The sequence below is a fragment of the Trichosurus vulpecula genome, chromosome 2 (assembly GCF_011100635.1).
Source record: "Trichosurus vulpecula isolate mTriVul1 chromosome 2, mTriVul1.pri, whole genome shotgun sequence".
NCBI classification, from domain to species: domain Eukaryota; kingdom Metazoa; phylum Chordata; class Mammalia; order Diprotodontia; family Phalangeridae; genus Trichosurus; species Trichosurus vulpecula.
This window is the reverse complement of record NC_050574.1, coordinates 233,107,693-233,133,645: the sequence shown is the minus strand read 5'-3', so window position 1 is coordinate 233,133,645 and position 25,953 is coordinate 233,107,693. Positions and strand designations below refer to the sequence as shown.

General features: G+C 38.0%; 1 protein-coding gene across 1 annotated transcript in view; it reads left to right on the top strand.

Annotated features, from left to right (window-relative positions):
• PDE11A (phosphodiesterase 11A) overlaps positions 1 to 25,953 on the top strand; it is a 485,178-nt gene that overhangs the window by 192,821 nt on the left and 266,404 nt on the right. The window contains exon 5 of the mRNA XM_036745320.1: positions 23,383 to 23,447. Within this exon, the coding sequence (XP_036601215.1) occupies positions 23,383 to 23,447 (65 nt within the window). The remainder of the gene's footprint in view (positions 1 to 23,382; positions 23,448 to 25,953) is intronic.

The following is a 25,953-nucleotide window of genomic DNA, read 5'->3' as shown; positions in this document are numbered from 1 at the left end:
GAAAGTTGCCCTTCTGTCTAATGTATAATAAATAGCCCTGCTTAATAATGACTCATAGAATTGTATTGAGAGCCTAACATTTAAAAAGTGAAGTTTTTGCTAAAATTGCAGATACAAAATGTTCAGTGGTTTCTGGCTTTCCAACACAAAAAGGCAAACAACCGATTTTTTTTTAAAAAAACTAGCTGTGGAACTACTTACAGATAAAATTGTGTTGATTACATCAAGCCCCAGAATATCACAGAACTTCCTGAATGAGATTCATAAGCATTCAAAAGAGTTTGGCTTACCTATCCGCCTTCGAAAAACCAAATGGGAAAAGAATCCTTTAACTACAATATCCAGTTGAACAGACAATATACAGGCTTCATCCGTCAATATAAGTATCTTGAATAGACATTGCAGGCACAAGAAATTGGGTCCATAATTGAATAGGGGGAAGAGAGCAGACTAGATTGCTTTTAGGAAATTTCAGGGTTCTTTTAATGATCCCAAGTTTCTCCCTGAAACAAAGACCCATATTTTTCTAATGCCAACATGATTCCTATAATGCAGTATGGTTAGGAGTCATGGAACCTTGCTGTTCCAAAAGAATTGAGGCTCACCCAGTGGGTGTTGGAGAGGCATTCGTTCATTCAGTTGTTTCAGTCATGTCTGACTCTCCATGACCCCATTTGGAGTTTTCTTGGCAAAGATATTGGAGTGGTTTGCCATTTTCTTTTCCAGGTCATTTTACAGATGAGGAAACTGAGGCAAGCAGGGTTATGCTTGTAAGTATCTGAGGTCAGATTTGAACTCAGGTTCCCCTAACTCCAGGCCTGGCACTCTATCCACTATACCACAGCACTGCCTTGATGGAGAGTAAAATGCATGAGCATGCTATATAACACATTACAAATAAAGAATTGCAGAGGAGTAGTAGTGTAAAGGATGACATCATGGAAATGAATGAACTGGTCAGAAGGGGAGAATGAGAGATTACAGATGGACAACCCATGCAATGCCCTGATATTTTTGATATTTCAGAAAAACTTGAAGAAGTTTGGCAGTATGGTGAATGGACCTCCAGTGATGAACTTATTTGGAGACATGGGCAAATTGCCAAGAGACTACAAATTGATTTGTGTGCTTGAGTTGGGGAAACTTTGATTCACTGAGGTGTTAATTTAGGATTCCCTGTTAAGGGCAAAATCTTCCCTCCTGAGATACAGACATTTAAGTGAAAATTGACCAGTCAGTCAATAGTCAGCTTATTGCCTCTGTCATCCCAATTCTCTGACTCATCTTCAATCTCTCCCTGTATACTAGGAAAGGCAAAATTCTTGCCCTTTGAGATGGACAGACATTTAGATGCAAATTAGCTAGTCAGTGAATAAGCAGCAGATTGCTTTTGTCATCCCTACTCTCTTACTTATTTTCAATATCTCCCTCCCTACTTGTTTCTTCCCTACTGCCTACAAACATTCCCTTATCTCTTGTTCTCAAAATACCCTCACTTGATCCTTCAATTCTCACTAGCTATCATCCCATGTCTCTCCTCTTTTTTTGTCACTAAGTGCCCTGAGAAGGTCATTTACAATCAGTACCTTAATTTCCTTCCTTTCCTCTTTCTCTCTCCTTAACTCTCTATAATCTGGCTTCTGACCATATCATTCAACCAAAACCACTCACTTCAAAGTTACTAATGATCTTTAAATTACCAAATCAAATGGCCTTTTCTCAGTCCTCACCTTCCTTGACTCCTCTGTAGTCTTTGACACTGTCAATTATCCTTTTCTCCTGGAAACTCTCTGTCCTCTAGGTTTTCATGCCATTACTTGTTATCATCCAACCTGTCCTTCCTCTTCTTCTCAGTCTTCTTTGCTGGATCTTCCTTTTGGTCATGTTCATTAGCTGTGGGTGTCCCCAAGGTTCTGTCCTGGGCTCTCTTTTCTTTTCCTTCTAAATTCTTTCACTTGGTGATCTCATCAGATGCCGTATATTGAATTATTATCTCAATACTGATGACTCACGGATCTATTTATTCAGCCCTTCCCTCTCTCTTAATCTCTAGTCTTGTATTTCCAACTACCAATTAGACATTTCAAATTGGATGTCTCAAGGATATCTTAAACTCAACATATCCAAAACTGAAAATAGCATCTTACCTCCCCCTGCCCAGATCTTCCCTCTAGTGAACTTCCCAATGACTATCAAGGTGACTGCCAATCCTTCCAGTCACCCAAGCTCACGAACTAAATGTAATCCTAACCCTCACTCTCTCTAGCCCCTCCATATCCAACCTTTTGCCAAGTCTTGTCCATTCTACCTTCACAACATCTTATATACACTCCCCTCTTCTCTGATACTGCCACCACTAGACCATCGTCATCTCATGCCTGGACTATTACAATAGTCTTCTTATTGACCTCCCTGCCTCAGGTCTCTCCCCATTCCAATCTATTCTCCATTCAGCTGTCAAAGTGCCTTACTAAAGTGAAGGTATGACTATATCACATAATTCCCTTCTCCCCGATTCAGTAAATCTCAGTGGCTCTCTATCACCTCCAGGATCAAATAAAAAAAATCCTCTGTTTGGCATTCAAAGTACATCATACCCTGGCCCCTCCCACCTTTATGGCCCTCTTATACTTTTCTCTCAACCTTCCCTTTCATACTGTGTGATCCAGTGACACTGGTCTCCTGTCTGTCTCTTGCACAAGACATTCCCTGTCCTGACTTGCATTTTCACTTGTCCTCATTCCTGAAATTTTCTCCCTTTCCATCTCTATTGCCTGACTTCTCTGGCTTCCTTCAAAACCCAGCTAAAATCCCACTTTCTATCTTTCCCAATCCCCCTTAATTCTAGTGACTTCTGTCTGTTGATTTTTTACAGTTTATCTTGTGTATATGTGTAATGGCAACCCCACCGATATACCAAGGATAGCTGCTAGTACAGGTTCTTTTATCTGCTTTACTAGGAATTACAACTGTTTCAGGGGTCAACAATCTTCTTTAAATAAACAGAAAAAAATACAGAGAAGAGAAATAAAGACCAACAGACAGGGCTCTACTGCCTGAATCAAAGCTTTATATCCACCACTGAATCGAGAGAGTCCCTACCTCTGAGGAGTCAGGAAACTCTGAACACATGGCCCCTGAGAGTCTCAACCAGGGAATAATAACATCTTTCTCATAAACAAGCCCCCAAAGCAAAAGCTCACCTCTCAGAATATATACTCTTTCAGCTAATAGGTTCAATGCCTAATTAGAAAATAACAAAATGTGTGTAAGCCTTCCTACAATCAAGCAAGCTTCCCTTAATGGGCTCCACATGAGGCCTATTGATGGGCAGGGGAAGATCTTATTCCCCACTAACCTTACAATATGTTTTTTGCATGCTGTCCCCTCATTAGATGGTGAGCTTCTTGAAAGCAGAGATTGTTTCCCCCCTTTCTTTGTATCCCCAGAAGTTAGCACAATGTTTCATACATAGTAGACACTTAATAATTGTTTATTGAGCAATTTATCCAGCATCACACAACCAGTAGGTGTCAGTGGTGAGAGCTCAGGCTCTTCTAACCCTGACACCAGTTTTCTGCCTAACAACCATAAATATAAATGGGAAATGCTGATCATCTCCTTCATTCTCTTGTCCAAAGCAAGAATTATCCCCTTATGCTTCTCACAAGTGTTTTACCCAGCTTAGTTTAAGTGAATCAGGGAATGAATTTTCCACTGGACAGGAGGTTGTTCCATAGCAAATAGATGTCAATATTAGGAAATATTTCTTCATCTTAGCCTGATATTCTTTGTGCTTAATGTTCTTCTTTTCCACATCTGCTACAGTCCTATGGACCTAAATAATTCATATCACTTCTCTTTAGTCTCTTCTAGTTCATTTCCATATTATCACTAACCTTTCTGTTTGTGCTTAGTCAGGAAAGGCAAATGAAGGCTTTCTAATCTCCCTCTTTAAGGTACTGTTTCTGGCCCTGGTATTTCCTGATAACATCTTTCCATGAGCTGGGATGACTGTCACCAGCTTTGTGCTTCCCCTGGAATTCTGTGAAGAATTTGGTACTTTGTATGGTAGTGTGGGGGCAACCCTAGAACATTTTTGGATCAGAGTTGCAGAGCTCAGCTCACTAGCTCCCCCTTCTGATTTTCCACAACCTCTACATCTTCTCAGATGGGCTTCCTCTCACCCAGGTCCTGCCAGAAGAGAGCAGTTTTCCAATTTCTCTCCTGCCATAATGTCTCTGAACTAAAAACCCAGTAATCCTTTAGGTTTCCTACAGATTTTTTTCTCTCCCAGGAACTACACAGAGGCATAGAGAGGTTTTAAGATAATAAAATAGAAAGAAAATCACAAAGTGAAGTAAAAATATAAACTTAGACTTTCATACCAGTGCAGAGGGAATAGATCTAGAAGTCTTTTAGTTCCTCACTATTGACTGACCCCCTTTTTAAGCTAGTTATTCTCCCTAGTGTCAGTTGGACTCAACTGAATGGTAGTTACAGCTCCCAGCCTTGTAGATGGCAATAGATACAATTAGGGAATGGTACTATTTTTCTCATTCCTTCTGGAACCTATTTCCCAATCTTGCCCAAGTGAAGAGCTCCTGGCTTATCAAAGAAATATTACCTGGCGCCTCAGATTTTTCTTCTGTTGACATCAAGCCTTCCTGCAAGGGCTTAAAGAATTTTTTTTGCCTTTCTTTGTATTCCCAGCTTACACATAGCTTGGGCTTAATAAATGCTTATTGACTGACTGACCCAAATCCTCATAGCTGGAGAAGAGTGACAAATTGTAAGGCAGGAATTTGACACCACAATTAAGTTGGTAATTCAAAGAAACATAGAGCCCAATATAGAGTTATAGGAAGGAAAAAAGGCTAAGTATAACTACAGTGTAAAAATAATTAGACCTCTACAAGAAATGATAAATATAAACAATACATAGGAAGTATGGGAAGATTTTTAAGAATTCGTGCAATGTGAAGGAGACCCAGGAAAACAATATGCCCAATGATTAGAACAATAAAACTGAAACTAAATGCTATAAATCATTATTATAAATTATTATAAAATTATTATTTTATTATTTATTATTATTAAGAAGCATTATTATAAAATGGAGTGATTTTGGTACTGAAGAAGAAAAATGAAAATGAACTTCACTTCATTTTTTTTTGCAGAGGTGGGAAACTATGGAAAATGGATGTGGAACAGTGCACACTTCATACTTACACCATTGAACTCCTTTATGGGTTATACAGTTTGGCTGAACTGCTTCCCCCTTTCCTTTTTGTTCATTGCTAAAAAGAATGATTGTGGGGTGGAAGAGAAAGGAGGGATATGTTGAGAAAAGAAAGTGGTATAAAAACAAGAGCTAGCAATAAACTTAAAAAGCATTAGAAGAAATAAGAATACATCTTAGGGGTTCTTTGTTTTCAAAAAGTGCTAAAAAGCATTTTCATAAGTTATTTAACTTTTAACTGCCCATCTTATTTTATAGAGAGAACATTCCTGCTTTTATTTTTAGAAGATTATCTCAATGGTAGAACCTGCCCTAAAAACAGGCAGATGGGGGTGGGGGAGGGAAGGGAAGGTAACACAGGATACCATTATCAGACATGCAATTCATGAGCTGCCTCTGATCAATGGAAATACCTGCTGAGTGAGCCAGGTGGAGTAGCTATAAATCTCAGGAAAATCACTCTTCCCAAATATGACTAATTCTTTACTGCCACCTGTTCTCAGGGTATTTAATTGCAAGAAATTATTTTGTTAATTGAAATTAACCTCATAAGTACTATAATCTTCCAAATAAATATCATGAATAAGCTGCTTAGCTTCATTCTGCTGATCAATTTATCTTTCCTACTTCTTCAAGCTGCTACCACCCACCCCCCCCACCCACCCAATACAGCAACTGAATCCATAGGAATTGTCAAAATGGAAGTCATTTTCCAGATTTTATTGGAAAGACCAATTCTAGTTGGACCAAGTCTAATTGTTATAAATTTTTTTTCTCCACCCAGACCTCTTCCTATATACTTTGGAATACTCATGCACAAATTAGGGCAAATGCAGATCTACTAATTCAACAAGCAATTATTAAGTGCCTATTAAAACCCCAAAATGGGGTCATGATGAGTCAGACAGGATTGAAATGGCTGAACATCCATCACAATGATGGTAGAAGATCATTGCCAAGTACTGGGGACACAAAGGCCCTGAATAAAACAGACCTTGCCCTCAAGGAGAATATAAACTCAAGGAGTTTATATTCTACCTGGGGGGGGGGCATCTAGCATGTAATCATATAAGAAAAAGTATAGACTGAAGAAAACAAAGTAATTTTAAGTGGTAGATAGAACTAACAACTCAGAGAGATTATACTAAAGGGAACATTAAGAAAGGAAGAAAAAAGAAAGAAAGGCCTTGAGCAAAAGGTTGAGTGGTGTTTTGAAAGAAATTAGGGATTTTGAGTGGCAAAGAGAAAGTGCAATTGGGGTGTGGAGGTGGGGCTAGATGGGGCAGTATTCTGTGAAAAAGCAGGAGGCAGAAAATAGAGATGTCTTTGATAAGGGTATCAGAAGAGTAGTCTTGTGGAAAACTTGGATTCAGAGAACACCTGAAAAATTAGTTATTTTGTAGAACATTCCTGTTTTCTTCCTGGTGTTGGGAACATGTAGTTGAACACAGATGGGGGTGAGGGGAGTTGTTTTTAAATTGAAAAAATTACAAGCAGTCAGACTGGCCACAGTTTGATAAACATCCAAATCAAAAAAGAAAAAAAGATTCCTCCTATGGATCCTTTCCAAAGAACAAGATGGGGGTATTTTGTTTTCCTTGCTTCAGCTAGTATGTTGATTTCCCCAGGTTGAAATATGCTAATGCTAACTGGAAGCCAGAGATGCTTGAAGCCACATATACTGTTTCCTTGACCTATAAATTGCTTTTAGGGTTTGACTTTATATAATTTAAAAAATAAATAGCATCCAGAAGAAAACATTTGAAATCACAGCCATTTAGTACATTCAAAATGGAATGCCGAATCCACAATGCTCCAATCAGATTTGTAAAGTTGTAAAGCTTGTGAACCCAAGAAACTAATAGCAGTGATGAAAACCAAGCACATAGGGAAAATTAGACTTTCTTCTATTCATTCTTCTCCCTGTACTTGTTATGGTAAGAACTCTCTCTTATCACTACAAAGTCAGGCTAAATCACCCTCAAATGGCACCAGGCTTTGTTCCTGTTCAATATGCTTCATATTGTATTTTTAAACTCGGTTTAGAGAATATTGTCTTGAATTGGAAATCATCTTCCACACTGATTCATTATGTTTTCATCAGATTCTTTACACAAAAATCACCTGTCATTAACCCTAGGCACAGTGTAGGTTGATCCTCCCTTAGATGACATGATTTGAAGAGCAAAGGCCTATTTACCTCCAAATATGTTCTCACTCACTCTCAGTTTCTCATACACACACCAGCCTGAAATTCCCACCATTTGTGTCACTGTGTCTCCAGGAGACCCAGTTATTTAATTGCCAGTGTGTTGCCTAGGAAAGGTAACACATTAACCTATTAGTACCTAAGAATATCCTCTATGCTACTGGCTTCAACTGCTGCCTCCAATCCCACACTATAGTTCCTTCCCTGAGTCCCTGGCTCCTGATTGGTGAGAGCTCACCATAACTATGTGACCCCAAGAACCATCTTCTTTCCATACTCCTGTGCCTCATCCTGGGATTCTAATTAGGAAATCCAAATCTTGCTTTGGGGCCCCAAGCTCCTGACTGATAAGAGTTCACCATATCTATAATGATCACGATCCAATCAGTCCATCTTCCTCCCCACAACCATTCCCTGTCCAGTTTTTGCTCTGGGAATGGTAAGGAAATCAATACCACCATTCCTGGAAAGGATGTATCTGTCAATTGCCCTACAACTCCACTCATCATTCCTGTGACTTCCCAGACCAAAACATCCCTCCATGGCCATGACTGTTATGTGTTGTCTGCTCTTATTAGAATGTAAGTTCTTTGAGGGCAAGGATTGTCTTTGTTTTGTTTTTTTATATTTGTATCCTCATCATTTAACACAGTCTAACACATTGTAAGCACTTAATAAATATTCATGTACTCATTTAGCTCACTAGTTATCACCTATCACAGAACAGGGTTGGGAGGTAGATGGGTTGAGATAAAAAAAATAGGGCAGATAAGTTCTGTTAGGTTTGCAGGAGTAGGGGACAGATATGGATCATGGGCTCCTGAGATACATGCAAATGAAGCTCTGAAATGAGGTGATCCTGGTCAGTTATAGAGCAGAATAGGACATTTTGTGACTGCACTTAATGGAGAATCTTTCTTAGACCACTTAGGCTATAGAACTGTCATTGGATTCGCAAAACAAAAAACAAACTCTATGAACCCAACATTAGAACCCTAAGGGTCAGATGACATTTTCCTTTATGGGGTTCACAGGCAAAAATGTCCTTTACAGTATTGTTTGTGCAGACAATTGAGAGAGCAGAAAAACTTGTGTTGTCTTTTCTGGCCTCTGTCTCATTAGATAAATACTCTTTCCTGCATATGCGCACACACACACACACACACACACACACACACACACACACACACACGAGCTGTGTAACGCATTTATTTTCCCTTTGTCGTTTTTCAGGCACCTTGATAATATCTCTCCTTTTAGATTTTAAGTTCTTCAAGGGTGGAGACTATATTCACTATTTCTTCATAGCCACCACCACCCTGCCTTTTAGCTCCTCAGTGCAGCAGCTTAAGGACTGATCTAAACCTTAGCCCATGACAGTGTGTTCTAAGAAAAGAGAAACAGGACATGGCCACTGATCTCTGATAGCATCCCCAGAGTGTGTTTGTGGAAGAGGCAGAGTTGTCGCCCTCCATGATGTAGATCTTTTATTAGTCATAAAATTTCATCTTTCAAGAAGACAAGTGTCTTGGTGTTCTATAATTTTGTGAAGAGACATGTGCTTTCCCTCTTGGTGCCCTACATGATTTTATGGACTTTGAGCTCTAAGGTCCCTTCCAGCTCTCAAATTTGGTGAACATATAATTTTTCATAGACTATGTCTCTCAGACAGAAAAAAAGAAACCTAAACTTTTCTCATGTTTCCTCAAAGGGACGTTTTTTCCAAAACTTTGAAAATGGGGTAGATGGTATTGGAAGGACGCAATGGTGTTTGTAAATGTGTGTTAGAGTAAAGTAGAATTTTGAATGGGATATAAAGAAATATACATTATAGAAAATACATGCTTATATATGTGATGCATACATGCATATGCGTATATAATGTGCATGCATATATTGTATGTGTGCTATATAGCTACAATATATACATACACACACATATAAAGACATATATAATATATGATATACACATGTATATTATGTTTGCTACAAACATATAATGGATAAGATACAATCACATATGTGTGTGATAACACATAAAGAATATATAATATACATGAATATATGTGAGATACAAAATATAGAATATATAATATACATGAATATATGTGAGGTATATATACGTATATGTGATATATTGTGTAATATACACATAAGACATATACGCGTATTGAAGATATGCATGCATATATCATGTTATACACACATATAGACATAATATGTAATATAATGCATATGTCATATGTGTGTACATATGCACACTTAGACATAATTTATTATATACATGCATATATGTGTGACATATACACACATATAGACGTATAATGTATGATATACATGCATATATTACATGTGGCATATACACATATACATAATATAGAATGTACATACATACGTTATATGTGATATATACACACATACATATCATGCACATGCAATATATTGTGATATACACATATACATAATATATTGCATGCATGTATATATTATATATCTGTGAGTTTTACAAACATATATAATATACATGTATGTATTATATGTATGTCTTATACACACAAATACTATATAATTATAGCAGAATTTCATTATTGCGGGATCAGTTACTCTTCATAGTTCTGTTCCTAGGCGTATCTTGGTCTGAACTGCACTAAGTGTTTCAGATGTGGACTTTTTTGGTTTTGTAGTGGGGCAAGGTTAGATAGCAGGGCAATGGTGTGTTTTGTAGTGGATATCGCACTGGTATTGGAGTCAGGGAGATCTAAGTTCAAGCACTACTTCTAACACATACTAGTTGTGTGATGAGGGTACAGTAGCAACCTCTCAGTACTCCAGGCAGCTCTCCAAGGTACAGAGTGTAACAAGAATGTCACTAGCAGCTACTGTGGCTGTGTAAGACCAATAACACCTGCACACAGGAGGGCTGCTAGCACAGATTCTTTGATTTGATCTTCTAAGGAAAGCAACTTTAAGGGGTTTACAATCTCCCTTTAATCAAATATACATATATCATTCACATAGTTCAGGGGGAAAAGTCAGCACCCTGAACTTCAGAGCAAACAACAGAAATTACAAGCAGAAATTATATAAACAGAGCAAAATAACCCAAATCAGCAGACGGGCTTCTAGCTGTCTGTCCAAGACATTACATACATAGTTACCAGAGAGAGAAGCACCAACATCTGGGTTTTTCAAAACCGGGGGGCTCCCAAGGCTACCCAGAGTCTCGTCTGGTCAAATCACACAACACTCTTCCAGTGAGTGAGCCCCCAAGCAAAACCTTTCCTCCTGCAGTTCTGAGAGCTCTAGCTTAATGGCTACCCTCATAGTATATATACCCTTTTTCAGGACCGGAGAGCTTCACACCTCTCGTGACCTAATTAGCAAAAGGGTGCAGGCCTTCCTACAAACAAAGGCAAGACTCAAGAAAAGGCACTTGATTCCTTTGGTGCTGAGAAGTACTCCAGAAGAAAAAAAATAGTAAAAAGTTCCACTTTGCTTGCCCTTACACAGAGAGTAGCTCATTGGCATAGGTTGCAGGAATTTCTACACCCAAAGTTCCTCAAGCCAATTAAATAACAGGTTTGGACCAAAACAATTATGATGACAATGACAATGATGATGGCGATGATGATGATATTCTGCTATTATTTTTTGTTGGTAGAATCCTGACCATTATTTCATAAGCTAATACAAATGGTTAGGAAAAGATTTGTTATTCTTGTAAGTTATATAATTCATAGGACCATAGATTTAGAGATGGAAAGGACATTAGACTCCATCTAGTCCAACCCCTTCATTTTCCAGAAGAGAAACTAAGGCCAAGAGAGATTAAGTGATTTGCCCAAGGTAACAGAACCCAAGGCAGAATTGGCATATGAACCCAGGTCCTTGGATTCCAGATCTGGGACTTTTTCTATTATACTACAATTGCTTCACCAAAGGGAGTATGAACCTTTCATTAAAGCCTATCCTTCTTTCTACCTTCAAGTGCTCATTACAAAGGAATCATTTCTTTCAAATAGATGGTGTGGTTGATGGTCCACTTTTTTAAAATGAGAAAACATGCTTTAGTAGATATTTCCAATTGGAAGGTTGCTTTCTGTCTTTGTGAACAAAGTAAGCATTTGGGGGCAGAGGGAGCAGGCAGGACTATTTTAAAATGGATCCATGTACTGTTCAATGTGCAGTATTCCCTTTGATGAAAACATTTGACTGGGTCTTCAGGCAATTTCTTCACTGTGAAAATGGTGCAGATGTTTTGAAAAAAAATTTCTGAGAGGAACACTGTATCTTTTCAAAATTCAAAATCAAAAGTTTTCCTCATCCCCGCAAAAATGTATTTGGTTTTGTCAGTCCATTTCCTGCAGAGCTGATTATGAGCGTTCATAATGTTATGGCATTTTGGAGGCATTCTTCAAAGAATTATGATAATAACTAAGCACATATATGCATGTATAGGGCATAACACAAATTGAGTTACCTAAGAAATTAGGATGTTCTCTTCTCCTTTATATTATTTTCTAGTAGTGCCTCATTCCTCTAAATATTGTCAGGAAGTGTTGTTCCACTTATGTGAATTTTCCAGATAAATGAACTTCTTAATGGACATTTCATTCAGGAATCCTTCTAATACAGATTATTTACTTCTTAGTTTCTTTATATGGAGTTATACTGAGTGTAATTTAGCCATTTCCAGTGACTAAGTATCATTATGAACATTGGTTATGTCTCTGGCTTTGTAACGCTATGACACTCTTGGAAGCTCCTGAAGTATATTAAGGGCTATTTTCCCCCAAATTAGATGGTCTCAGACTGGTACTTTTTGAGGTTTGGAAAAAGCAATTTATCTGCTTCCTAACCCTGGGCAAGTCATTAACTTCTGTTTGCCTTCATTTCCTGATCTGTAAAATAAGAATAATAATAGTACCTACCTCCCTGGGTTGTTATAAGGATCAAACGAAATAATAATTATGAAGTACTTAGCATGGTGCCTGGCACATAGTAAGTGCTATATAAATGTTAGCCATCATCATAATCTTCATCATCATCATCACCATCATCATCATCATCACTGTTGTTGTTATTCTTCACTCTTACACATCACTTTCTGTTGCTATCAATATCATTGAACTCAGAATTTTCCTCCTCCTGCCAGATTTCTAATTTCTTTTGATGTGTTGTGGGTTGGCAAAACCATGTAACCAGGGTTGTTGGAATTGTCTCTCCAGTGAGAATAAAACACTTGAATGAGGATCTGAGGTCCTCAGCATATATGAGCTATAATGGACAAACCTCATTACACTTATTTGGGTTATACAGGTCCTTCCTGAGGGACAGGAACATGATGCAGTGGAAAGAATATTGGATTTGAAGTCAGAGGAGCTGGGTTCAAACATTAGCTCTGCTACTTAACAACTTTGTGACTTTGGTGAAGTTACTTAATCACTATGAACTTCAGATGAGAGGGCTGGGTTAACCATGTGGCCTCTAAGTTCTAGTGCAGCTGGAAATCTATGTCATGATTTTTCCTGGTTTTTGTCTCTTCTAAATAGTTGAAGTTAACAGATGAGTGATCTCTGGGTGCATGAGATAACGATATACTTGGTTTCCAAGTACATCTTAATGGGAGAAGAGCTAACTGTGTTACTTTATGGGAGCAGCAGATGTGGACAGTACCTGGAGCAAGGAGACAGAATTTCTAACTGTATTCTGGGCAAAGTAGAAATTCTATGGGAATTTTTTAAAAAGCTGCAGAGGACTCATTATAAAAGCATTAAGTATAAGGCAGGTCCATCTTTTGTTGTTGTTGTTGTCAAGCTATTTAGTCACATCTAGTTCTTTGTGACCCCATGGACCACAACATGCCAGATCCTTCTGTCTTCCACTATCTCCCAGTCTGTCCAACCTCATGTTCATTGCTTTCATAACACCATGTATCCATCTTATCTTCTAACATCCCTTTCTTTTGTCTTCAATATTTCCCAACATCAAGGGCTTTTCCAGTGAGTCTCATCTCCTCATTATGTGGCCAAAGTATTTAAGCTTCAGCCTCAGTGTTTAACCTTCCAATGAATAGTTTGAATTAATTATTTTACATATTGACTGATTTGAACTCCTTGCTATTCAAGGGACTCTAAAAAGTCATCTCCAACACCATAATTTGAAAGCATTTATTCTGCAGCACTCATTTTCCTTATAGTCCAGCTCTCATAGTCATATATTGCTACTGGAAAACCCATAGCTTTGACTATATGTGCCTTTGTGAGCAAGGTAATGTCTCTGCTTTTTAGTATGCTGTCCAGATTTGATATAGCTTTCCTTCTAAGGAGCAAGTATCTTTCAGTTTCATAGCTGTGGTCACCATCTGCAGTGATCTTTGAGTCCAGAAATATGAAATCTGACACTGCTTCAATTTTTTCTCCCTCTGTTTGCCAGGAAGTAATGGGATCACTTGCCATGATCTTAGGGTTTTTTTATGTTAACCTTCAAGCCAGCTTTTACATTCTCCTCTTTCACCCTCCTCAAGAGACGTCTTAATTCTTCACTTTCTGCTATCAAAGTTGCATTGTCTACATATCTGAGATTGTTATTTCTCCTGGAAACCTTAATCTTGGCTTTTGATTGGTCCAACCTGGCATTTTGCATGATGTACCCTGCATATAAGCCAAATAAATAAGGTGACAATATACATCCTTGTCATACTCCTTTTCCAATCTTAAATCAATCAGTTGTTCCATGTTTGGCTCTAATTGTTGCTTCTTGACCCACATAAACATTCCTCAGGAGACAAGTAAAATGATCTGGTACTACCATCTCTTTGAGGACTTGCCATATTTTGTTGTGATCCACAGAAGTCAAAGGCCTTAGTGTAGTCAATGAAGCAGAAGTAGATATTTTTCTGAAATACCCTTGCTTTTTCCATAATCCGTCAAATGTTGGCAATTTGGTCTTTAGTTCCTCTGCTTCTTCGAAAACCAGACAGCTCTTCTTGCTGAAGCCTCGCTTGCAGAATCTTAAGCATAACTTTGCTGGTGTGTGAAATGAGTGCAATTATTTGATAATTTGAACATTTTTTGGCTTTGCCCTTCTTTAGGATTGGGATGTAAACTGATCTTTTCCAATCCAGTGGTCACTGTTGAGTTCTCCAAATTTGCTGCCATATGAGTGCAGTGATTTAACAACATCATCTTTTAACTGTAATTCCATCACCTTCATGAGCCTTATTGTTAGCATTTCCTAAGGCCCCCTTGACTTCATTTTCTAGCTCAGTAACCACACCATTTTGGTTATTGGTGACATTAAGATCTTTCTCGTATGGTTCTTCTGTATATTCTTGCCACTTCTTCTTAATCTCTTCTACTTCTGTTAAGTCACTACCATTTTCACCTTTGATCATGCCCATTTTTGCATGAAACATTGCTTGATATCTCTAATTTTCCTGAAGAGATATTTTGTCTTTCTCATTCTATTGTTTTCTTCAATTTCTTTGCATTGTTCATTTAAGAAAACCTTCTTATCACTCCTTGCTATTCTCTGAAATTCTGTATTCGATTGGGTAGATCTTTCCTTTTCTCTTTTACTTTTTGCCTTCATTCTTTCATCAGCTATTTATAAAGCCTCATCAGATAACTATTTTGTTTTATTGCTTTTCTTTTTCTTTTGTTGCTACCTCCTGTATAATATTGTGAACTTCTGTCCATAGTCCTTCAGAAACTCTATGTATTGGATCTAATCACTTAAATCTGTTCATCACTTCCATTTCATAGTCCTCCTAGATCACTGCCTTGCCATGGCAGTGGGGCTTGTGCAGTTCAATAAGACTATGAACTATGCTGTGTGGGGTTAATCAAGACAGACAGGTCATAATGGAGAGTTCTGATTTGCTGGAGAAGGAAATGGCAAACTGCTCCAGTATCTTTGCCAAGAAAACCCCATGGACAGTATAAAAATGAAAAAGGAATAACATCAGAAGATGAGCCCCTCAAGCTGGAAGGTGTCCAATATGCTACTGGGGAACAGTAAAGGAAAACAAGTAGCTACAGAAATAATGAAGCAACTGGGCCAGAGCCAAAAGGAAGCTGAGCTACAAGATGTGTCTGGTGATGAAAGGAGTCAGTGCTGTAAAGATCAATATTGCATAGGAACCTGGAAAATAAGATCTATGAACCACGGTAAGCTGGACGTGGTTAAATAGGATATGGAAAGATTGAACATCGACATCTTAGGTGTTAGTGAACTTAAATGGACTAAATCTTAGTTTTGGTTATCTATCTATATATTTAACATATGCACATACATATATACGCAAATATGTGTGTATATATATGTATATCAGTATATATACCCACATGTATATGCATATCTATATCTATATATATATGTATTATGTATGTATGTATGTATGTATATTTTATTTTATTTTCAGTTCCAAAGTTTTGCCATCACCCTCTCCCTTTGAGAAGGCCAGGAAAAACAAAACCCATTATAAATATATACAGTCATACAAAACAAATTCATTAACAAATACATTAACCAAGGGGAGTGGGAGAAAGAGGGTAACAGGAGGGAGGAAGATGGAAAAGAAGATGTGCTTTGATCTATACTCTGAGTCCAACACTTCTCTTTCTGGAGGGGGATAGCATGTTTTATCATGAGTCCTTTAGAATTACGGTTGGTCATTGTGTTGATCAGAGTTCCTGTCTTTCAGAGTTGATTGTCCCTACAATATCATTGTTCTTGTATAAAGTGCTTTCCTAGTTCTGTTCATTTTACTTTATGTAAGTTCATCCAAGTCTTTTTCTGAAACTATCCCCTTCATTTCTTGTAGCACAATAGCATTCCATCACATCCATGTTCTATAACTTGTTCTATCATTCCCCAATTGGTGTTCTTCCTTCAGTTTCCAAATCTTTTCTACTATAAAAAGGTTGCTATAAATATTTTTTGTACTAATTGGTCCTTTTCCTCTTTCTTTGATCTTTCTGGGGGCATAGACCTAGTAGCATTATCACTGAGTAAAATGATATACATTTTAATAGTTTTGGGGGCATGTTTCCAAATTGCTTTCCACAATAGCTGGACCAATTCAAAGTTCTACCAATAGTGAATTAAAGTACCTGTTTTCCAACAGCTCCTCTACATTTGTCAGTTTCCCTTTTCATCAACTGTGCCAATCTGATGGGTGTGAGGTGGTTCCTCAGTTGTAATTTGAATTCCTCTAATTCTTAGTGATTTAAAACATTTTTTTCATTTACTGCTAATAGCTCGGATATTTTTCTCTGAAAACTGCCTATTCATATCTTTAACCATTTAAAAATTTAGAAATGGTGCTTACTTTTATAAATTTCATTCAGTTCTCTACATATCTTAAAAAACAAGTCCTTTAGCAGAGAAACTTACTGTAAATGTTTTCCCCAATTCCTGCTTTTTTTCTAACTTTAGCAGCATTGATTTTGTTTCTGCAAAAAATGTCTTAAATTTATGTAATAAAAATTATCCATTTTACCTCCTATGAATTTCTTTTCTCTTATTTAATCATGAACTCATAACCATCCATAGATCTGACAGGTAATTTCTTCTATTCTTCTCTAATTTACTTATGATATCACCCTTTATTTTGAACTTATCTTAATATACAATGTGAAATGTTGGTCCGCATCTACTTTCTGCCAGGCATTTTTCAGTTTCCCCAACAGCTTTTGTCAAAGAGTGAGTTCTTGTCCCAATAGCTGTGCTGATTGTGCTAAGTTACTGTGCCGATTTGCTTCTGTATATTGTGTACCTAATCTTTTCCACTGAACAATCTATTTCTTATCCAGTACCAACTTGTTTCAACAGTTACCGCTTTGTGGTATAGTTTAAGGTCAGCTACTGCTAGATTGCTGACTCCCTTACTTCCCTTTTTTCCCATTGATTCTCTTGATGTTCTTCACCTTTTGTTCCTCAAGTTGAATTTTGTTTTACACACACACACACACACACACACACACACATTTTCAATCAGCAAAAATCTGCCTTTTTAGCCCCTTACCCCAATGCACCCCCCCAAATTAGAACTAAAGAAAAATGAAATATGTAGTCAAGCAAAATATTTCCATATTGTCCATGCCCCCCAAATATGTCTCATTTTATAATTCCTTCACCTCTATATCAGGAGGAGGGTGGCATGTTTCACTATTAGTCCTCCAGAATCCTGGTTAGTCATTACCCTTATAAGAATTCTTAATTCTTTCAAAGTTGTTTACTTTTACCATCTTGCTGACATGGTATCAATTGTTCTGATTCTGTTAACTTCCTTCCACATCAGTTCATACATGTCTTCTCAGGTTTCTCTGAATTCATTCCCTTTATCATTTTCCATCACATTTATATTATAACTTATTCATCCATTCTCCAGCTTATGAACACCCCTCTCACATGCCTATCCTTTGCCACCTCAAAAGAACTATAGTTGTATACATTGTTAGAGTTTGTTTTCCTTAGAACTAATTTATCCCTTAATCTACTCTCCCTCTAATTCCTCCTCCCTTTTCTCTCTTTTACTTATCTCCCTACTGAGTGAAATTTATTTCCGTACCCAACTCTCTCTATGTGTATGTGTACAGCCAAATGGTGCAAATAAATAGTGTAAGAGGCCTGTAGTCAGGAAGACTCATCTTCCTGAGTTCGAACCTGACCTCAGACACTTGCTAGCTGTATAACCATGTTTGCCTCAGTTTGCTCATCTTTAAAATCAGTTGCCTATATATATATATATATATATATATATATATATATATATACATATATATGTATATATGTATATATATATGTATATACAGAGAGCACAGGGTGAGTTGCATATGAAGGGATGATATGTAAAAAAATAAAATAAAATTAAGGGATGAGAGAGGAATATATAGAGAGAGGGAGAAAGGGAGAGATAGAATGGGGTGAATTATCTCGCATAAAAGTGGCAAGAAAAAGCAGTTCTGTAGGAAGAGAAGAGGGGGCAGGTGAGGGGGAATGAGTGAATCTTGCTCTCATCAGATTTGACCTGAGAAGAGAACACCATACACACTCAATTGGGTATCTTACCCCACAGGAAAGAAGGAGGAAGAAGATAAAAAAGGGGGGATGATAGAAGGGAGGGCAGATAGGGGGAGGAGGTAATCAAAAGCAAACACTTTTGAAAAGGGACAGGGTCAAGGGAGAAAACTGGATAAAGGGGGATAGGATAGGAAGGAGCAAAATATAGTTAGTCTTTCACAACACGAGTATTGTGGAAGGGTTTTGCATAATGAGGTTTTTGCATACATGTGGCCTATGTTGAATTGCTTGCCTTCTTAGAGAGGGTGGGTGGGGAGGGAAGAGGGGAAAGAATTTGGAACTCAAAATTTTAAAAGCAGATGTCCAAAAAAAAGTTTTTGCATGCAACTAGAAAATAAGATATACAGGCAATGGGGCATAAAAATCTATCTTGCCCTACAATAAAGTAAGTGAAAAGGAGATGGGTGGGAGTGGGGTGACAGAAGGGAGGGTTGACTGAGGAACGGGGCAATCAGAATATATGCCATCTTGGAGTGGGGGGGAGGGTAGAAATGGGGAGAAAATTTGTAATTCAAACTATTGTGGAAATCAATGCTGAAAACTAAAAACATCAAATAAATAAATAATGATTTAAAAAAATAAAAAAAAATAACCTGAAATAGAAGAGATATAGGCCAGAACTAGAGAGGTGTCAGTGGGATCTGAGAAGGCTGGGGAAGAATACAAGAGATATTGCAGAAGTAAAATCGATAAGCCTTGATAAGTTATCATATGAGAAGGGTTGGGGAAATGGAGCCATCACAGATGGACGTAGTTTTGGCCCTTTGCTCAACTCTGAGGGTCACATTGCCTAGTCATAGTTAAGAGTCCTTGAAGGGAGTTGAACTTTTTACACTCCATGTTTCACAATAAAAAACTAGTGCTTGACATTAAAAAAAAGCATAATTAGTGGAACATTGTGCTCATTTCCCTCTGTGTGAACCATATTTATGTATTACCTCAGACTGTCCAAACCATGAATGTAAAGAACCTACTAGCACCTGGTGGCAGGATATCCTAATTACAAGTTCGTTTGTTTTGACTGGCACATAAACAAACATTAAAAGCTGAAGCTACAAACTTAAACATCAGCAAACATAATAATGTGCTAATCATGTGGTATAACCTAAGGGTTTTGATGCCCGTCCCACTTCGGAAAATAGAAGACAGCTTTTACACTATGATTTGTACAAATTAGGTGGCTAAACAGTCATTGAATGAATAATTAATGAGTTAGTCAATAACCAGTTAGTAAGCATTTTTAAAGTGCCTACTATAAGCCAGGCACTGTGCTAACTACCAAAGATACAAAGAAAGGCAAAAGTCTGTCCTTGCCCCTGAGGAGCTTATAATCTAATGGGAGACAACATGCAAGCAAATATGAATGAATGAATATCTGGAACAAGAATCCTCAATGATTATTTTTAATACCTTAAAAGCCTAAGATGAGTTACTCTGGAGGACCTTATTTCATAATGTGACATGAAATAAAATGATTACCAAGAGTTGTTGGAGTTGTCTGCTTCTATCTACAGAAGCACTAAATTTTCAGTACTCACTTCCCCCTCCATCCTGACCATGGAGGTTAGTGGTGCACATTCCATCTATATTTTATCATGGTAGGATTTTCAATTTCCTGATTCTGCATTTTCCTAGTTCAGGTTCATTACCTCTCTCCTAAAGGTGTTTTAATACTTAAAGCACTCCCAGTTCCTAAACCATTATCTCAAGTGCCCATCAATTCCTATAATGCAGCCCTTGTAAGTGGCATAATTTAGAAGCTTTGCAAGACCTCTGAGGCATGACCACGTCTAGCTGTAGCAAATTTAATTGTCAGTCTTAGAGGCCTGCAGTGACATTCAAATGTACTTTCTTCAGATTGGTGGAAGGTTTTAAATGTAAGCAAATCATATCATTGTGACTCCTTCTCCCCTTACACCCCCCTCCCTAATCCCCATCAACCCCCTGCAGGAACATGTTCCGATGAAAAGAACACTGAATTTCAAGTTAGAGGATTTGATTCCAATTCCAGGTCTACCGCTGAGTATCTGTGTGACTTTAGGCAAGTCACAACTTCACTGAACCTCAATGTTCTCATTTCTAAAATGAGAGGGTTGGACGCAATCCATGGACACCCCTTTAGCTCTAAATATATGACCCTGTGATCCTAAGGATATCAAGTCCTCTAAAAGAAAATAAACAGTAGAAGGCCATGAGGAATTTCAACTCTGGCACAGGCCACCTGCAATTTAGCTTTTGAGAGGCCTGATCAATTAAGGAGCAGAGTGGGGTATGTCCAACATATACCAGTGCTCCATTAAAAGGACCCTGTGGGAACACAGGATAACACATTGGGCCCAGAATTAACCAGGGGAGAAAAGCTGGCTGGATTCTCTTTGGGAAATTGCAAAGCTTCTTTCATGTGGCTAAACATCCCCCCCAAACAAAAGCCCATCTTTTTAATGCCAATATCCTACCAGGGTTGTATGTGAGACTAGGAATTAAACTTCAAAGACCCAAATTGAATATAAGACAGAGAACAATGGGGACCTGCATAATGGACATGGGTAGATTATAATTTATAACTGAAGACCTTTGATGAAGAATAGGTGCAAAAGCTTTCATTAGGGAAATCTATCATAGGAAAAGAAGATGAACTAGTATTTGCTGAGATGTTAGGATGACAATTGGAAAGCTAGAGTGTTCCACTGGTATCCTCATTGTGTCAGGAGAAAACAAAGAAGTCTTTTAGCACCCCTCGAGATGGGGTAAAGAGTCACACAGGATGTTCAGAAATTGATGGGTTATCCTCTACATCATTGGCAAGAACATCCAAACAGTCAGATCACAGATCCGATGTTTGAACGCTGTAGCACGGTGTGAGCCCAGCAAGCAGTCACTCCTCTGATAGCCCTGGGCTCTTCCACCCTGGAATCATCTTCTCTGGCATTTCTTACACAGTATTTTGAACCCATGCTGACCCCTCAATCTCTCTTTTAGACAACCCTTTGGCATGAAGTGCTCCCTTTTGTCCTACTCTACTGTTTTGACCATGGCTTAGTGCCTCTGACCTCTGGTTTTCACCTGGTTCCTGTTTCAAATACCACGCTCCCCACACAAGGCATAGCTAGCCAGCTGTTCAGGATGGTGGAGCTTGGTTTCTGCCATTAATCTGGGACTGGCTGCCACCTAGTGGCAGGATATGATACATGCCAGGTACAAAGCACCAAACTAGAGCAATATTTCCTACTCTCTCTCCCAGTCGTCCTCTCCTTCTTTCCTTAGTTTTCCCTTGCCTTCTTTTTCCTTGCCTCCTTCTTCTTTCCTCATATTCCTTGACACCTTTCTTCCTCACACACAACACTCCATCTCTCATCTCCACTCCGGCACTGACATGCTCTTCCTCCTTGTCATGGCCTCCTGACTTTCCTGCCTTCCTTCAAGGTTCGGTTCAAGTCCTGTTGTCTATAAAAAGCCTTGCTTTGTCTGTCTCCTCCCCCAACCTCTCTAGTCTCTTCCTTCTGAGATGATTACCAGTTTATCCTGTATCAATATCTTGTTTGTACACAGTTGTTTGCATGCTGTCTCCTTCCTTAGCTATGACTTCTTTGAGAGTCTATCTTCCACTTTTCTTCATATCCCCCATCCTTAGCCTAGTGCCTAGCACACAGTAAATGCTTTTGCTTCTTGACTTGACCTGTTGACTTGACTTTTCCTTTCTTACTTTATCCTTCCCATCCCACCTTTTCCTTTTACCTCAACATTTCTCATTCTATGTCTCCCTTCTCCCTTCCTTCCTTTGCAATTCTTTGAAGTCATTGCAAAGAATTACAAAATGATTAGGCATTCAGGAGCCACCTGGAGTAATATCTTCCTGGAAGGAAGAGGTAGAGGTTGGTGATAAAATATAAATATGGGATCTCCAGTATTTTTCAAATTGATAAAGGAATGATTTGGGATTTTCTAGGACCAGGCAATGATTGTCATCAATACGTTACTGTGTACTGTGAATCCCTAAGAAGGAAACAAACAGCCCATGGATTCTTGGATCATAAACATTAGGTGGTTTAATGGATAGAATGTCGAACTTGGAGTCAGGAAGACCTGAGTTCATATCCTGCCTCAGAGGCTTACTAGCTTTGTTCCTCAGTTTTCTTTTCTGTAAAATAAGTATAATAATAGTGCCTACATGGGACTGTTATGTGAGGATCAAATGAGATGATATGTGTGAAGTACTTAGCAAATTTTAAAGTGCTACATAAGTATTATATGATAGGTATAATAGGTGCTGTGTTCTTATTTTCATAGATTTAGAGGTGGTAGAAACTTAGGGAGTTATCTCATCCAACCTCTTAATTTTACTGATAACGAAGTGAGGTGACTAACCTAAGACTGGATAGGTAGTAAGTAGAAGAATCTTGATTTGAACACAGATCCTAAGTCTAGGGTGGTCTTCTGCTTCTGGGACTGCCCCACCCTACAGTGGAATGACCCATGTGTCTCTCTTTAAGGATAATAAGGAAGATTGAATAGATAGCAGGGCACTAGAAGGGTGAGTTCTAAGCAGACTGAATCACAATTACCCTATTTGCCCCACTGCAACAATGGATACTTTTATACTTGTAAAATTTATTAAGATTTTGGTGGAGTGTCCCCTAAAAAGAATTGAGTTGAATGGATAGAATGGGAAATTTCTTCTTTTCCATTAAGATTTTCTTCATTTACAGTACTTGACAGCTTTAGTAATTGTGAAAAATGGAAATGATAAATTTGGAAGTTGAAAACTGTTACCTGAATTTTTTCAGAGCTGTGAAAAAAAATCTTCAGTTGAGTTGAATTTGTCATCTTTTTTTTCCTATGACAGGTGGTGAAGTTTACCAAATCCTTTGAACTGATGTCTCCCAAATGCAGTGCTGATACAGAGAACAGGTAGAGCTTATGGCTATCATGTTTGGCATTTGTTGCTATATAGCCCGTGCTTCTCCACATTGATAACCTCTTTGAGGATGCCATCTTTCAAGGAATAACTGAAGTGAAAATTGATGTAGCTGCTCACCTGCATTTGATAGCTATACCTAATGATGGTTTTTCCACGTATCTATAATCAGCATATGGATTTTTAACATTGAAAGTCAGTACTTGATCTCTGATTAAAATTGTGTCTGTTTTATTTCTTAATGCTAAACTTTATCATGTTTCCAGAGTGAACTTTAACAGAATCTGCCGATTTTTTAAGCAAGACACAAGTTTCATTTATGTATATTTACTGGAAAATCTAATGTTAATCCCCCTAAACCTTCTCTTACTAAACCATTTTTACTTTCTGCACTAAACCACATTTGCTAAACAAATGTAGCAGACTCTTAATCACTCTGGCACTGATTACTTCATTTTGATGGCTAATTTCTGGCCTTTGTTTTTCCTCCCTACTGGTTGATTGCTTTTGGTCACCAGAGTATGAACAGGAAAACATAGAGGGAATAATCTTACTCAGTAAGCTTTGATATTTGCCATCGTTTCCAAAACAAGAATTGGTTTGTTGTGGGAAAAGTTATAACATGAATTAAGTGATGTTTTTTGAATGTCTGTGTATCTCTGTCTATTTTGCATGAATTTCCATGGATAAACAGGAGCTGGCCACTGTAAAAATGAATTATTTTAATTTCACCCATCCCTTTCCCTTACTCATTTTCAGTGGAGGAGCTATTGAATAGTGAAATCAGTGAAATGCAGAGACAAATAAAGGGCCTAGATAATTTGATTCAACAAACCAACACTGGTATATAAAAGCTGTTGATTATTGCTTATATCCCAAAACACTACCCTGGCCAACATTAATTCACGATAACATTATTAATATAGCATAACTGAACCCCTACACAGAGCAGCAAAATCTTATTGTAGTGCTAGCTAATCTCTATCACACTTCAATTATTAGTCCTCTGAGTGTCTTTAAATACTTAAGCTAATCAGAAAGTAGCTGGTGGGTGGGCCTGGGGAAGCATCAGCACATCACCAGGATTATTCTATGTGACTTCCGGCTTGCACCCCATCTCCCTTCACCCCACACAGTTTCTAGAGAAAATGAAACTGGTACCACAAATAAATAAGTGGTTCTTTCTAGGGTCCATGCAGTGGCAATCTATTGAGGAAAGATGGAAAATCATGAAGGAGAATAAAATTAAATAAGTATCAGCTCAAGTCAGTAAGCACTTATGTAGCACTTACAATGTACCAGACGCCTGTGCCAGGCCTCTGTGCTAAGCACTTAGAATACAAAGAAAGACAGAAAATGGTCCCTGCCCTCAAGGAGTTTTTAGTCTAATGGGAGAGACAAGATATAAGCAACTACAAATAAACACTCTGTCTTAGTCTCTGTCTCTCCCTCTCTCTCCATATATGTGTTTATATAATTATATATACATATATGATGTATATATGGTGTATATAATATATATATATATACATGTGTGAATACATACTTATATGTGTTTGTATATGTATGTATATAAAATCTCAGAGGGATGGCACCAGCGTCAGTGAAGATTGGGAATGGCTTCTTGAAGAAGTTTTAGCTGGCACTTAAAGGAAGCCAGGAAGCAGAGATGAGTAGGGAGAACGTTCCAGGCATGAGGGACAATCAGTGAAAATGCCTAGATTTGCGAGTGTTATGTGGGAGGAAAAGCAAGGAGGCCAGAGTCACTAGATTGCAGTGCACATGAGGAAAATAAGGTTGCAGACAACTGTAAAGGTAGGAAGGGGATAGAGTATAGAGGACTTTAAAAAAAAACAAATGAAGGAATTTGTATTTGATACTGCTGGTACTAGGGAGCCACTGGAGTTTATTGAATGTAAGAGGTGACATTCATATCTGAACTTAAGGAAGATCCGTTTGACCACCAAGTGAAGTATAGATTGGCATGGGGAGAGATTTGCAGCAAGACCAGCCAGAAGACTATTGCAGTTGTTCAGATTTTGAACACTTTAAAAGTCAAGTAGAAGAGTTTGTATTTTATCACAGAGGCAAGAGGGAGCTACTGAAGATTCTTGAATAGGGAAGTGACATTGTCATATCTGTATTTTAGAAGTATCAGTTAGGCAGTTGTGTGGAGGATACCTTGAAATTAGAAGAAATCAGAAGTTGGGAAGACCAGTTAGAAGATTATTGCTTTCTACTGAGAAGTGATGAGGCTATGAACTAAGGTAGAGGCTGTGTGAGTGAAGAGAAGGGAATAAATAGAAAAGATGTTGCAGATGTAGAATTGAAAAGATTTGGCAACTTAATAAATACGAGAAGTGAGCAATAGCATGCAGGAGCCAGCTCAGAGTGATTCACAAGAGACAGTTGTTAAATTTTCAGTTGTAATCATCTACACCTCAGAAATCAGCAAAGGCTACAAACCAAGGCTTGATTTATTGTTTTGTTGATATCCTA